At 43.9% G+C, this 14,583-nt stretch overlaps 1 protein-coding gene across 1 annotated transcript; it reads right to left on the bottom strand.

The window, feature by feature from the left end:
* Nucleotides 1–851: 851 nt before the first annotated feature.
* LOC306966433 (uncharacterized protein) lies at nucleotides 852–13,506 on the bottom strand. Its single transcript, XM_079561198.1, has 4 exons — nucleotides 13,032–13,506; nucleotides 8,532–8,876; nucleotides 4,916–5,042; nucleotides 852–1,216 (listed from the first exon to the last, which is right to left on the bottom strand). Exons 1-4 carry the CDS (start codon nucleotides 13,333–13,335, stop codon nucleotides 874–876), a joined length of 1,119 nt encoding a protein of 372 aa, XP_079417324.1. The 5' UTR covers nucleotides 13,336–13,506; the 3' UTR covers nucleotides 852–873.
* Between the last annotated feature and the right edge of the window lie 1,077 nt (nucleotides 13,507–14,583).

Here is a 14,583-nt window from a genome sequence, read left to right as displayed (position 1 = left end):
GGCGTCAGCAGTGATGCGGTCGCTGTATCGGTCTGTCGTGGTGAAGAGGGAGCTGAGTCGGAGGGCAAAGCTCTCGATTTACCGATCGATCTACGTTCCCACCCTCACCTATGGTCATGAGATTTGGGTCATGACCGAAAGGACAAGATCGCGAATACAAGCGGCCGAAATGAGTTTCCTTCGCAGGGTGGCTGGGCGCACCCTCCGAGATCGGGTGAGGAGCTCAGTTACCCGGGAGGAGCTCGGAGTAGAGTCGCTGCTCCTTCACGTCGAAAGGAGCCAGCTGAGGTGGCTCGGGCATCTGTTTCGGATGCCTCCTGGTCGCCTCCCGCGGGAGGTGTTCCAGGCATGTCCTAGTGGGACAAGGCCTCGTGGAAGGCCCAGGACACGGTGGTGGGACTATGTCTCCGAGCTGGCCTGGTGTCGCCTCGGGGTCCCCCCAGAACAGCTGGAGGAGGTGTGTGTGGATCGGGAAGTTTGGGCATCTCTGCTGAGACTGCTGCCCCCGCGACCCGGCCCCGGATAAAGCGGAAGAAAATGGATGGATGGATGGATGGTCATTGTCGAGGATGAAGCCAGAAAAGTTAAGCAAAAGAAGTGAGGGATGATTAGCAATGTGTAACTTATTTGTGAATCGTGCTGTCAAAAAGACATCCGAGACACTCCATGTACACAAAATTGTCAGTCATTTATTAACATGGACAGATGTTTTTTCAGCGAGGAACAGAGCATCAGAACAGGCGGCAGAGGCCTTTGGAGTGGAGAGGAGGATTTGGAACCATTTAACTAAAATAAAAGAGGTGGAACTTGAGAATGTGGAATCTGGGGGTTAGATTTGTTCAGTCACAATTACAGAGAATAGTATCTAACTCTTCACAAATGAGATGAGTTCAAGTTAAATGAGCCAGTTAGCAGATCCGATTCTGTCAGTAATGTCACGTCAGAGGAGCTGGGAGGCGGCTGGTGCTGGAGTGGGGCCAGTTCACAGACGGGATACCACCAGGGCTCAGAGTGAGAGCCAGAGGGAACCCCAGACACAGGGGTGTACTGAGATCCGGATGTGGGGCTGTGGGTGTGGGTCTGCAGGCTGTGGTCGTGGCTCTGTAGACGTGCCATCTTGCGTGCGTAGTACCTTCGGGAAGCGGCTCTCCATGAGGCCCTCCTGCGCCTCATGGCGTCCTCTGACTGGTCTCTCCGTGAAACACTAGACCGGCCCCTGCCCGGGACATAAGGGCACACAGGGAGACACAGAAAGTCAAGGAAAGCTGTTTTGAGGTATTGTACTTCGTGCCCCCTTTCATACTTTCAAAGGCAAGACACTGCTGGTGAAGAGGGGGGAAAATTAAATGTAGGTCCAATAAGGCAGAATTCACTTTCAAATTTCACTCTTTCTCTCTCCTCACCATCTTATAGACAATCACTTGAATTGAGAAAACTACAGCTAAAATCTCAACGTTGAACACAGCGTGAAAACTCTTTTCACCTGCCGTGTCTTGCCTTAAATGCATTAAAAAACAGCATTTGGAAGAGCCACTCACCGCCATATCAACTTTTTTGGGCTGATCACCTATATAGTAAATGTATAAATGGTTGTTTAATAGTGCTGTGTACATGTCTCGGTCATTATTTTGACATTCAAGGGCATATTGGTTTAAATCTTAATTTTGAGCCTAAAACGGTGTGGCGCTATCAAGTGGTTAAAAATATACCTTGTTGAATTTTGAATAATTGGCTCTGAATCCTTCTCTTTCTGTGTTGACCGACGTCAGCCAGCCTCACTCTAACACAGCCAATATCATGCTCCTCCAGGAAACGCCTTCTTAAGCGTATTTTTCAAATTTTGAATGTGGATGGAGTAAAGCTCTAGTCGGGGGTTAGTTGTTATTTAAGCTTTGGAGGCATAATGGGAATTTCCTCCATTAAACGTCAATACACAAGATACAAATGACTTGCATGTCAATTCACATACGACTAGAATTAACCAGGGACCTAAGAGTTTTCTGTATTACCCTGGGGAGATGTCAAACGTGGAGTTCATGCAAGACAGCCCAGGAATTTATAGGAACTGGAGGCTTTTGCCAAGAGGAATGGCCAGTTATATCATCCAAGGAAATATAGAGGTACATTCACAGCTACCACAAAAGAATCCAAGCTGTCATTGATGTTAAAGGGGACAACACACAGTATTACGGACTGGGATATGTAAACTTCTGGGTAGTTTTGGTAGTTTCTTATGTCATAATTCAAAAAGAGCAAACTCAGTTGTTTGACCATAACTGGCTTGCAACAACCTATAACTTGTTAAGTATTTTCGCTGTTTTAATGTATTTGCAATGCAACTGTATGCAGTATTACACTCGCATAACTGAGTGGAAAAGTACAGAATAAAAAAGCATTCAAAGCTTGCTGCAGCTCACACAAACACACATCCAAGGTCAAGTCAGGTAAAACAAATGTTGCAAACAAAGTACAGTCCAAGCACACATGCATTGTCTTAACTGTAGTCACTCTTGCACAAGTGGACCACTTCATATTAGGTAATGACGTTCAGCTGTCTAAAAAAAGGGACATCACGTTCAGTGCAGAGAGCTCTCATGGGAAGGCGCTGGGGGGGACATGCTGTGGGGCTGCTTTTCCTCAGCGGGGACTGGGAAGATTGTAAGAATAGTTGTGAAGATGGATGGAGCCAAATACAGGGACATTTTGGAGGAAAACCTGCTGGAGTCACAAGAGAACTGAGGCTGAGGCAGAGATTCACCTTCCAACAGGACAATGACCCTAAACACAAAGATAAATCTACAATGGGATGGTTCAATAAAAACATATTAATGTGTTAGAATGGCCCAGTCAAAGTCCTGACCTATATCCTATTGAAAATCTGTGGAATAATGTGAAAACTGCTGTTCACAAACACTCTCCTTCTAATCTGACTGTTTTGTAAAGAGGAATGGGCTAAAATGTCAGTCTCTACATGTGCTAATCTTGTAGAGTCAAACCCCAAAAGACTTGCTGCTGTTATTGCAGCAAAAGGGGGTCCCACAAAGAATTCATTCATGCTGTATGAATACTTATGCACGCCCCACTTTTCGGTTTTCTATTTTTTGAAAAACAACAGAATCATGTATCATTTAGCTTTCACTTCACAGTTGTCGGTTACTTGTGTGTGAACGTTCAGTAAAAAAATCAAAATAAAATCTTTATGTTTAGGGTTGTAAACATGACAAAATGTGCAAAAGTTCAAGGTGTATGAATACTTTCGAGAGGCACTGTATATGAGAGAAGACTGAGTTCAGAGACATTTTCACTGGTGTAGGCTGCCTATAAGAAGAGTTTAAGATTGAAATGGATAAAAGTGTCTCACTAGTGAAACTACCAAGGCGCAAAGAACCTGCTTCATTGATGGCACCGCTCAAGGAAGAACTTGAAGAGAAGCACCATTTGCACCAGCTGAGCGCAGCACATACTGGGTGAGCAGTATGGTGTCAGTGACTAAATCAAATGGAAAAACCAAGGCAAGTCTGCATTGACCCTAAACCTCTAAACAAAGCGTTGAAGAGGAGTCATTTCCCTTTTCCCACCATTGGAATTTGGCATGTTAAACTTGTGTGTACCACTCAAGAAAATCAACTTTGAGTTATCAGTCTACTGAATATTTTGCCAGTAGTGCTGTGGTGTATCCATGAGCTCTTTCGCAAACCAAAGTAGAATATTTTGGGAGGAACACACAATGTCATGTGTGGAGGAAGTTGTCACAGCATCATACACAGGATTAGATGAGTCATAAAAAATAAAATGCCAAAAATATCAGTAGTACGAATTGGCCAATCAAAATCTCTAAAAACCTGGTCGACCTCTAATAGATATATTTTACTATATATTTCTAGGTTTTGAAACCTTTACAATAATAAAACATGTTTAACCATAGGCTATTTGAGACATAGAAAAACCCATCAAATTAAATTATTTAAAATATCTGCTTATATATCAGCAATATTTTTACAAATCCCAGACAGAATATTCACAATTTCATTATTTTGTAAATTTGTAATTTGTAATTTTCTTTGCTCTTTTCACAAAACATTGCCAATAGGAAACAAAACAATATTTTGGAATGGGTCCAAATTAAGTACACAGCACTAAAACACTTATAATCAATAATCCATAAATGTGTGCAATTAATTAATATCAAATACCATGACCTTTTGTGCAGGCTGTTGTACTGTGTTGTGGTGTTATGTTTTTGGCCATTTGTGCCCGTTTTGTCTCCCTCTTGTGGTGCTTTGTTTTTTCTTTTAGGCTTGGTCCTTGTGGGGCGTGGACGCCGAGCAGGCACACCTGGCTCCAATTGCTCATCACTGCAATACAAAGACCTCAGACTTACCTCATACTGTGGTACTTCTGCTCTGAGGTATCTAGTAATCTGTGACTGTTGCAAAGTTCTAATTTTTGGCTCTGGACTTTTTATTCCTTTAGTACCCGTGCCTGCTCTTGAGCCACTCCCTGGACCAAGCCAAGCCACGCTTTGGGTGTTGTGTCTGTTTATGTGTCCAACTTTAAGAAGCCATAACATTGTCCATTGTTATTAAATAATCCACCATGTTTACTTATTACATAATACGGCAAAATGTATTACATAATGCGTTGGGCAGGTTTATTACAAAATATGGCAGTTTATTACAGGATGTGGCTTTATTAGAAAGAAATAAAAGGACAATCTTACTACATTTTGGACTTTTATTACATTATGCTGTGTAATTACATAATGCGGCTTAAAATCGGTATCTGACCCGAAAAATCCATATTGGACAGACTCTAGATGTGGTCATACATAATGTTAAATAAAATTGAACTTACAAACTATTTTGTCCATGCTGTATGGTCTAAGGCAGAATGAACAGAATAAAACAGTATGTACCTCCACGGGACAGAATGTGAGACAGGAGCAGCATGTGGGACAACAGGTGCAGAGTGTGGGACGACAAGGGCGGCGTCTTCAGCCTGTGAGGATGCACTCTGCCACAACTCTGAGTGCCCCAGGATGCCTGAGGGACAGACAGACATTCTTCAGACAGCGCAAAAGCATTTTTCTGTAAATAGATTCTCAGGGTGTTATCAGTATTGGGGCCATTTCCATTTGATCTGAGCACTTTTGAAGTAAGCATAAACCACAAACTTATCCAAGAAGTAAAACAAAAAAACAAAACAAAAACTTGGAATTATATGTGTGCAAAAAAGGTAAACTTGTGAGTTGTTTTAATCAGGAGGAATCTGTCCCATTAGGCTCTGTGATCGGTCTTATTGCTCTACATTCTGGTCACAAACCATTCCCTTCCACACTCAATTTTGAAGATTTAGATGACTATACCAAAAAAAGGAAATCACAGATATAGATGTTGTATGATGTGGGCGTGGCCAGTGTAAATCTCTTTATCTGAGACAAAGACACTCTTTGAATTGAACAAGTAATCACTTATACACTTGATGGCCCTGAATCAATTTACATGACCACAATGATGTGAGCCATATTATAGAACCCCCCGCTGAAACACACACTGGGATTTTGAGTATTTTTGGACGGGGGACACTCCAGGCATTTCCATCTGCTGCTGACTGCTTATTTGGACATTAACTGTATTTGGACATTATATTGCTTTGTTTATTATTTCATTGTTTTAATCTTTGTGCAACCCTGTGAGTCCTAGCCGATTTCAGGACCAGAGGTAGATGACGATTGCAGCTTATATAATGCTATGCTCAGCGTCAAAGCAGAAGCATAAACATGACTGTGGAGGCTTCAGAGGCCGGCGTTAAAAAGATCTTATGATATGAATGAAGCATGCTGCTTGAGCATGCTTCATTCATATCACCAAGGGAAAGCCCTTTCCTCAAGGGAAAGGGCTCAGGCTTTGTGTCTTGGATAAACTCCGACAAGCTGTAGCATCACAAACGTGGTTAAAGGCTAATAACATCCTTCTCATCTGGAGCAATAGTCCGATCTCAAGCAAGTCTCAGGACAAGCTAAGCTCCTCTCCCTCGCTCTCTCTCTTTCCCTCTGGTGCATATGTGTGGCGAGGAGAAATAGTGGAAGCATTGAAAAGTGCAATTCGTTTTCAGCATGTTGCTGGCAAAGACCTCTCACAAATACGTTCTGACCCACAGGTTTATCCCCAGTCTTCTGACAATAATAAAACATGTACTGTAAACTGCATAGAGACAAGTGAACAGAAGCAGAGCAGGAGCATTGTGATGCAGCAGTTGTAGCAACATTATTTTATCCTATTCTTCGTCTTCTTCCAGACGAAGGTAGAATAAAATAGGTTTAAATGAATTTGCCCCATCAGGTGTAAATTATATTGCCAAATAAATTGTTATTGTGATATTTCTTTTTATATCGTGACATACATTTTTGGCCATGTCGCCCTTCCCCATTAACTGATCCACTTTCATATGGGACTAAAATATTTAGTTTTGCAGAAATAGCTGTTGCTTTGCAGATTATTTCCGTTAGTGCCTCTGATCAAAAAGAGCTAAAGACCAGTGCCCTATTTTGATTGGTTTGGCCAGTATGAGCTTCAACATCTGCCACTATAATCTTAACACATTGAGTGCCATTTACTACGAAACTAGACACTCTAATACACTTTATGTGTGATTTTGGTAGCTCTGTGATGAGCAGAAGTGAAATAAATGACGATCAAATCTTGTAAAAAGTCAAGATCTGGACATTTCATATATATTACTGCGTTTCTTTTCATTATTTTTTTTTTAATCTGAGGGGGCGTGGTGTTGCATAGCGAACAGTTATAAACCCTACACTTCTCTCTCGCTCTCTGGAGTGCATTTGACAAAGCAGAGCGGCTTTCTGTGTATACATGTTTAAATGCACATGCGATAAAAGCGATCAATCTGCGGCAACAAGCGGTGTTTCAATACGAGTCAACAATGTTGTCGTTAAAAAAAAGGAACTTGAAACAAATATATTTTGGCATTTGAAACGAATATATTTAAGCAAATATATTTAGGCACATTTATGCAGCTGTAATCATCCTGAAATGTACGTTTGTTTATTAAGCCAAGATCTACAATAGCTGTCAGGTATTTTTCCTCCTCATGATCACAAAGCAAAGCAGGCACCAGAGGCTGAGGCGTTCAAGTATTGTATTCTAAATACCAAAAAATATAGGTCTGAGGAGCGTGAGTGACAGGGGAAAGCCAGGTGAGGGGAAGGGGGTGGTGGTGGAACAGAGCAGGCTTCACTACTCCACCTAATGATGAAAAAAAATAAAAAAGACATAACTTTAGCTTCAAGAGGTCATAAGATTTCAAAACTTTCAGAAGCTGCAGCATAACAGTACACAGTAGGTGGGCTAGACTGCGATGGCTAAACCTAAGGAGAGTCGCATGGACATGTGAAACACTAGTACTAGGGATGTCCCGATCCGATCACGTGAACGGAAATCGGGCCCGATCACGTGGCTACGGACTCGATCGGAATCGGGCAATACCTCCCGATCAGGACTCAGATATTTATGTGTGTCCATTCTCGTTGCTTTTGATCAGATTTCGAGCTACCGCGAACCACTTTCTGTCCCCCGTGGCCCAGCGCCTCGGTCACTCACTCACACCTGCTGCGTCAAACCACTCGCACCATCGCTCAGTCCGTGTCCCCCCCTTCGTCTGAGAAATCCACCAAGTGCCAGCGCAGGAGAACAATAACAACATCTCCGATAACCCGTGCAGAGTTTACTGTAGGCTAAGCTCTGTGTAAAACTATATTACACTGTAAAGACTAATAATCTTGCTTACTTGAGAAAAACAGACAGAGTTACTCTCTATATCCAAAACCATGAATGAAAACAAGTTGAATAATATAGTTTTTTTCCTTAATTTTTAAAACAATGTATTAGGTGTCGGATCGGGACTTGGTATCGGGCAATTCTCAAAATCAAATGACGGACTCGGGGGCAAAAAAACCTGATCGGGACATCCCTAACTAGTAATGCCCACTACTTTAAAATGAGTACGACTGCATGAAGTCACGTTATTTTTTTGTTTAGTGAGGGGCCTACACTGGAGCTCTTTTTCTCCCTCTTCACTCACTGCAAATCTCACACATCACGCAGCACGCGTCACCATCATGTGATCGTCTGTTCAATCAGTGCCAATCAAGGGCATCATGCGGCATCATGGCAGAGGCAGGTTTTCTGCCGGTATCTGATGCAGATAGCCCTCCATGTTGACGTTTAGCTCAGAAAGATTCCGGAAAGAAACAAAAGTAACTGCAGAAGTACAAACAAGAGTGGGAAGAACAACATGCTTGTTTAGAAAGTGTGAGTAGCGCTGGTAATCTCTACCAAACAATTGCCAGTAGCGAGAACAGGGCCTGAGCGGGACAGAGGCCATAGTGACACTGGGGCCAGAGCAAGAACGGGGCGACGGAGAAGCCGGGAGGACTACCTGTAGGAAATTAACATTGGAACAGCACTTATTAACATATCTGTGAATGTGAAATGTGAAGTCATAATCCTCACCATGGAGCTTGGGGGACACGCTCGCATTCACTGCCCTCTGGAGAAACACCACAGGACTGTCCCCCACTGCGTCCTGATGTGGCGGTCCATACTCTGGGCTGAGGGGCTCCGCTTTGACGCGTCCTGGACTGGGACAGAGCCGCTCCTGTTTGACCTGTGTCTCTGTGGGGTGGGACAACTCTTGGACACGCCCCTCATCCCTGGGTCGAATGTGTCCTTCAATCGCACAGCGGGCACCCTGCCCCAGACAGAGTGGTGCAGACACACTCTGGTCCCCAGACGAGCTGGTCAGGTCCTGATCTGGTTCATCTCGGGGGTTGGTGAGCGGTCCCGTAAGCAGATCCACTGTGGGGTACAGAGATTCATTTTAATATAAATAAATATATAGCATAGATTAGTTTAGATCAGGGGTGTCAAACTCATTTCGGGTCACGGAACGAAATCAAGCTCCCACAGCGGGTCGCGGGCCGCACATAATAGAATGAATGAATAATAATAATAAACTGTAGCTTCATTATAAACAATGGCTTACACTTGTATTGCACTTTACAAGCCTGTGTCACAAGTTCCTCAAAGTAGTAGTTATTGTTCATTCACCCCACACTCGGTGGTGGTAAGTTGTTATTGAAGCCACAGCCGCCCTGGGGCAGTATGTCCATTTACCACGTGGCTATATAATGTGTTGTTCATATCCTGAGCTCTTATTATGTCAGTGCCCTCTGCTGGACATGGGTGGAACTCTTTCCTTTTTTTTAAATGTAGTGCCCCCTAGTGGCTAGAATGAGCATTCTGGTTATTCTTTGAAAAATCCTAACTCCACACAGGAATGGGTGAGATACTTTTTTTTGACATACTCTAGAATTTATGCCGGATTAAATTCTCTTGCGGGCCGGATCAGGCCAGGTGGTTTAGATTATCCTGTTGAATACAACAAAAATATGGCAGCCCATAGAGCACAGTCACACCCGGCAACATCACACCTGGGGGCAACATCCAGGCCTAAGCTTGGTAATGTTCATGGTGTTTAAGTGCCGCAGGCTTCTTTTATTCAGACACTAGGATTAGAGATAGAGATAACGGCTGAAACATGTATGTTATGTGCAGCACTTTGGAAACACTTGTTTATAAAATGTGCTATATAAATAAAGTGGATTGGATGTACAGGTAAAGAATTCAACCTCTTTAATCTTAGTGTCTGATTTAAAGAACGATAAAATCCAGACCTCCAGATAATTTTGAGAAATATCATGACATAAAAAGAGTAAAAGAAAGCCAACGGTGGGTCTTTTTTTTATACCGGGAGCATCATAAATGTGGCCTTTCCTTGACTAGCAAGTAAACAGATGCTGTGGTCGGACTGAAAACGGCAGCTAACTCTGTCAGACAGCAGCAAAAACAAACTCCACACTTATAGCCTCACAGTGCAACATCCGCATGTCTCTTTCACCTGTCCCGCACCATACAACACACACACATCTGCCAAGGAGACACACAAAAGTGGAATGTTTTAAGAATGTCAGACGCAGACAGTGAGAGTCAGCGTATGGTTTGTGTTAAGAGTTTAACTTGTAGCTACATATAGGCTACATAAAGAAATTCAAGTAAACTGCGCATTGTATATTTTAAGTTCAAAAGACAATCAGACTTACAATTCACTGTTAGAAGTCCAGCTGATCCGTGACTGCAGCCTAAAAAATAACCCACATGGTCCAAATAGAGAGCAATAGTTTTCCTCTTGGAAGGTAAACTTTTGTCCTCAGACGACTCCTCGCATGTTTCCGTTTTGCCCATTAGACGAGTTTGTAGCTGATTTTACACTTAAATTCACCAGATCCTCTCCTCTCTTGCGTCCTAATAATCATAGATCCATGCGTAGCGTGTGGCTTCCTGTTTGTTTAGCCCGAGTATTCCCTGGGATTGAGTTGACAGGCGCTACAGCATCACAGTGCCTGGATTAAAAGGCACCACGCAATTATCGAGATCGACCTTTATTAAAATTGCAATTAGATTAAAATGAGATTAATTGCCCAGCCTTAATCGGGATACAAATTGTATTGGGACTAGGCAAAACACAACCCTATTATGTACATCAGATTTGATAAATAACTCAATTTCTTTCAACGACTATGAAACAATTGTTCAGTGTATTCCAAGCTTACAATTACAATTAATGAAAGAATGCTGACTAGCAATAGACTAAAGAGATTTTCTTGAGTATGAACTATCAGGCATAATCACAATACACTTCAAAGCGAAAAACTAATTCAGCCAAGAGAAGAAGGAAAAGCTTTTGGAACTCATCATTCTGTAATAGTTGGTAACATTATTATATATAATACTATACACTCAGTATTCTGGTATTAGTCTGTAACAATTTGGACGTGATGGTGGTGCAGTGGTTAGTGCTCGTGCTTCACAGCTAGAAGGTCTGGGTTCTTTCTGTGCGAAGTTTGCATGTTCTCCCCATGTCTGTGTAGGTCTCCTCCGGGTACTCGGCCTTCCCTCGCCACTAAAAGCATAGGCCTGAATGAGTGAGTGAGTGAGTGAGTGAGTGAGTGAGTGAGTGGTCGGAGGGGCTGATGGCACAGACTGGTTGCTTCACTTCCGTCAGGCTACCCCAGGGCAGCTGTGGCTACAATAGTAGCTTACCACCACCGCATATGGTGTAGATGAATAATGCAATGTAAAGCGTCTTTGACTGTCCTGAAAAGCGCTATAAAACCAATGCCTTATTATAAGCCGAATGCCCATCTCGACTGTGCATGCGTGGGTCAATCAGCCTAATTTCTGCTACCAAACAAACCACTTCGCCATTGAAATGTGTGAGCGAGTTCAGGTAGCGGAGCGTGAACACTGAAGTATATTGAGCCATAACCGTGAATTATAAGGCTTTATTATACGGCTCTTCACAACATAAGTAGAAGCTCCGTTGATTTGAATGGGATTTCCCAACGTTCTACCGGTCATTATTTTCTGATAAAGGACCTCTGAAAAAAATAATGACCGCTGCCCATGGCAACGGAGTTCGTGCTTTCATATCACTCCGCGCGTACGTAGTAGCGACACTATCTCTGTCCCCGTCACCGAGAGAGAAGTTGGGGGAATTGCTCGTGAAGTTAGAGTGAGTCTGACTTTCAATTTACCCAAAGATTCACCACCATTCCTCCAACTGCGCCTTCAACTAAGTAGCTAGGCTAGCTGCTAGCCTTGCTGCTTCTAGCCTAGCCAAACGCTGCAGCGCAACGCGCAAACTTTTGGGAACTATTTGTCGCGGAAGTCATTAAATAAACCTTTCGGCCTTCATAAAAGCGTACGAAGTTTATGTTGTGTGTGTTCAGTTGGCAAATGGCCGTATAATAAGCGGGATAATGTATAAAATAAGTACCTTCAGGGCGAAACAGACCCCTCCGCTTCGCGTCGGGGTCCGGTTCGCCCTGTCGGTACTTATTTTCCCGATAATGACCAGCGTTCTATACATTATCCCTTACTTATTTGTTTAAAGACTATAAGTATCAAGTGACATTTCTTGCAAATATTTGTTGTCAATATCTTGAAAGCGGGGGAAAAGTCAGGACGGCGGCTCCGTAGGCAGGAGCGGACCACAGCGGACCACAGCGGACCACAGCGGACCATAGCGGACCACAGCGGACCACAGCGGACCATAGCGGACCACAGCGGACCATAGCGGACCATAGCGGACAGGGGGACGACAGGACATGGGATCAGCCTGACACAGACACTACCACTTTTTAAATCATTTAAATTCGTCTTGACGTGCAGGGAAAAGTTTCAAAACGGTGTTGATGTTAAATATAGTGGGTACATTATTTCCGTCTGTCAAATTAGTGATCGATTAGCCATGTTGTTCACCATCAGATCACTCATAAAAAATACAAATGAAGTCATTTTAGATGGCATAGCCTATATGTGTATGTGCATCTCTTTGGTCACAAAAAGTTTAAATGTTCTGAATATCGGCGACATGAGGCCACAGTTTCAGACCCTGGACTTTGTCCAACAGTCGCTTCAAGGGTCACAAATGTTTTTCTCACATACATTTTCAAACTAAGTGAACAAGGACAGGTCGTCACTTTGACAGCATCTCTACATATGAACGGCGGTTCAGTTCCTTCAGTTTCTGTCTATCTCCGTGCGCAGCCGAGGTTGTAAAAATAGACTTTGTGCTAATATCGTAACAAGCTCCACGGTGACGACAAAAGCATTTTATATCATCAACTTTCCAGCGGTTAAAACGGTCCAAATCAGAGCGTTCTTCGTTGCTTTACGCTAACTATCAATATTGTTTGGTAGCCGAAACAGATTCCATTACCCATAATGCAACGGGCGACCCGAGATGGGCATTCGGCTTATTCATAACAATAGCCTATAAATTGACATTTCCTATGTCCAATACCATGCCCTCTAATCCAGCTTCTCTGGTGTAAACAGATCTATCAATCCCGGTTAGAGCAGGAGAACATGTTCAGGCTACAGACTCACGGGAGACGCGCACTTCACACTCCCGCTGCTCTGTACTGCTCCCCGCCTCCACACCGCTCTGCTGCTCGGGGACACGGCTGCGCACACGGCTTGGGGAGCTCGGTCGAAGCAGCAGCCGCAGCTCGGCTTCAGCCTCCCGCACACGGCCCTCCAGTCGCTGGATTTGCCGCTCTCTGTCCGCCACCAGCCGCTGCAGCTCATACGTCCTGGCGCTGTTTACAGCGCTCAGCACGTTCATCACGGACTCGATAGCGAGTCGCACGGCCTTCTCCACCACCGCGGACTCGTCTGCGCGCAGCTGCATGGTCCTTTCCACCAGTCCGTCAACGTGCGAGGCTCAGCGGCACAGGGACAGCGGCTTGAGAGCCAGAAAATCCAAACCAAAACAGGGGAGCTGTATGTACCAAACGTCCACAACTGAACCAAGTTTCCTGCGGACGACGTTGCTAACCGGGCGAGCGAGCTGCGTGATTGGCTGATCATCTTCTTTTTGTTGCTTTACGGCGGTCGGCGCTCAACGTGAGGGTGCATTACCGCCACCTATGACAGAGTGTGGGCCAGAGTATCTATCCATTTTAATTCAATTAAACTACACTCCAGACACCAGGAGATCCAAATCCACCTCATTATTTTAAACGCTGTTTAACTGGAAATACTCAATCCCCTGCCTTCTATTATTGTAAGGGGCTAACGACGTGTGGTGCGTTATTAGTGGTTATACCATGGTCTGGGTGAATACTCGATTCTGATTGGCTGGTGGGTGCTAACAAGCGTGCATTATTTTCGTATAACCGCACACGTAGTCCGGTAGTTAAATCACTGGGATATCACTCCGCTGTGGGCGTCGCCATAGCAACGCATGACACAGCTGAATCAGATAAACACGTAATTAGTGACTGACAAGAACGTATGAGATGGATTTTGTTTAATTTCAACGTTTTGGGCCAAAACAAAATGTTTGATAAATGGGAAGTAGAGGAGAGTGAGCAGCTAGGTTAGCTACTGTTAATAACATATGAGCTTTACATTTCTATTGAAAACGGTTAAGGCACTATTCATGATTTTCAGGCGTACATAAAATGATCCTGCATTTAAACATATTTGTCTGGATTAGTAAAGTCAATCATAAAAGTTTCAGTTCGTGGGGGCCAGGTGTAAGCGACTCCACCGCAGCTGTTTCCATAAACAGTTGAGCTCGTTGAACTAGCTAGCTAGCTTCAGGTTAAAAACATGGATCTATTAAACAGCGTAAAAGTGAAACAACTCCTGCCCACGAGTGCCGCACATCGGTGTTTACTTCCACGGAAAAGTGCCGGGTTAGTCCTGTTGTGTTGTGATTCCGGCGATGCAGCGTGTGCTTATGTTGTTTGGTTGCGCCTGACTGAGATCCTCGTAGCTGCGGAGAATGACTCGCCCTGAGACGAGCCTTCGGTGACCGGCTAATAACCAACACCACTCCGCTGCGCGTCGTGGTGTTCTTGACTCCGCGTCGTGCATTATAACCGTCGAATGCACGGCTCCTCGTTGTTTAATCCTTACTTACCACCAGGAC

Source organism: Gobius niger (assembly GCF_951799975.1).
Source record: "Gobius niger genome assembly, chromosome: 8".
In the NCBI taxonomy this organism is placed as follows: domain Eukaryota; kingdom Metazoa; phylum Chordata; class Actinopteri; order Gobiiformes; family Gobiidae; genus Gobius; species Gobius niger.
This window is presented reverse-complemented; position numbering and strand designations above follow the sequence as displayed.

Coding starts and splice junctions, on each gene's coding strand:
- LOC306966433 (XM_079561198.1), bottom strand. CDS start 13,335: ATGCAGCTGCGCGCAGACGAGTCCGCGGTGGTGGAGAAGGCCGTGCGA. Junction 8,877..13,031: donor GTGTGAAGTGCGCGTCTCCC/GTGAGTCTGTAG, acceptor TGTACCCCACAG/TGGATCTGCTTACGGGACCG. Junction 5,043..8,531: donor CGTGTCCCCCAAGCTCCATG/GTGAGGATTATG, acceptor TCTGTCCCTCAG/GCATCCTGGGGCACTCAGAG.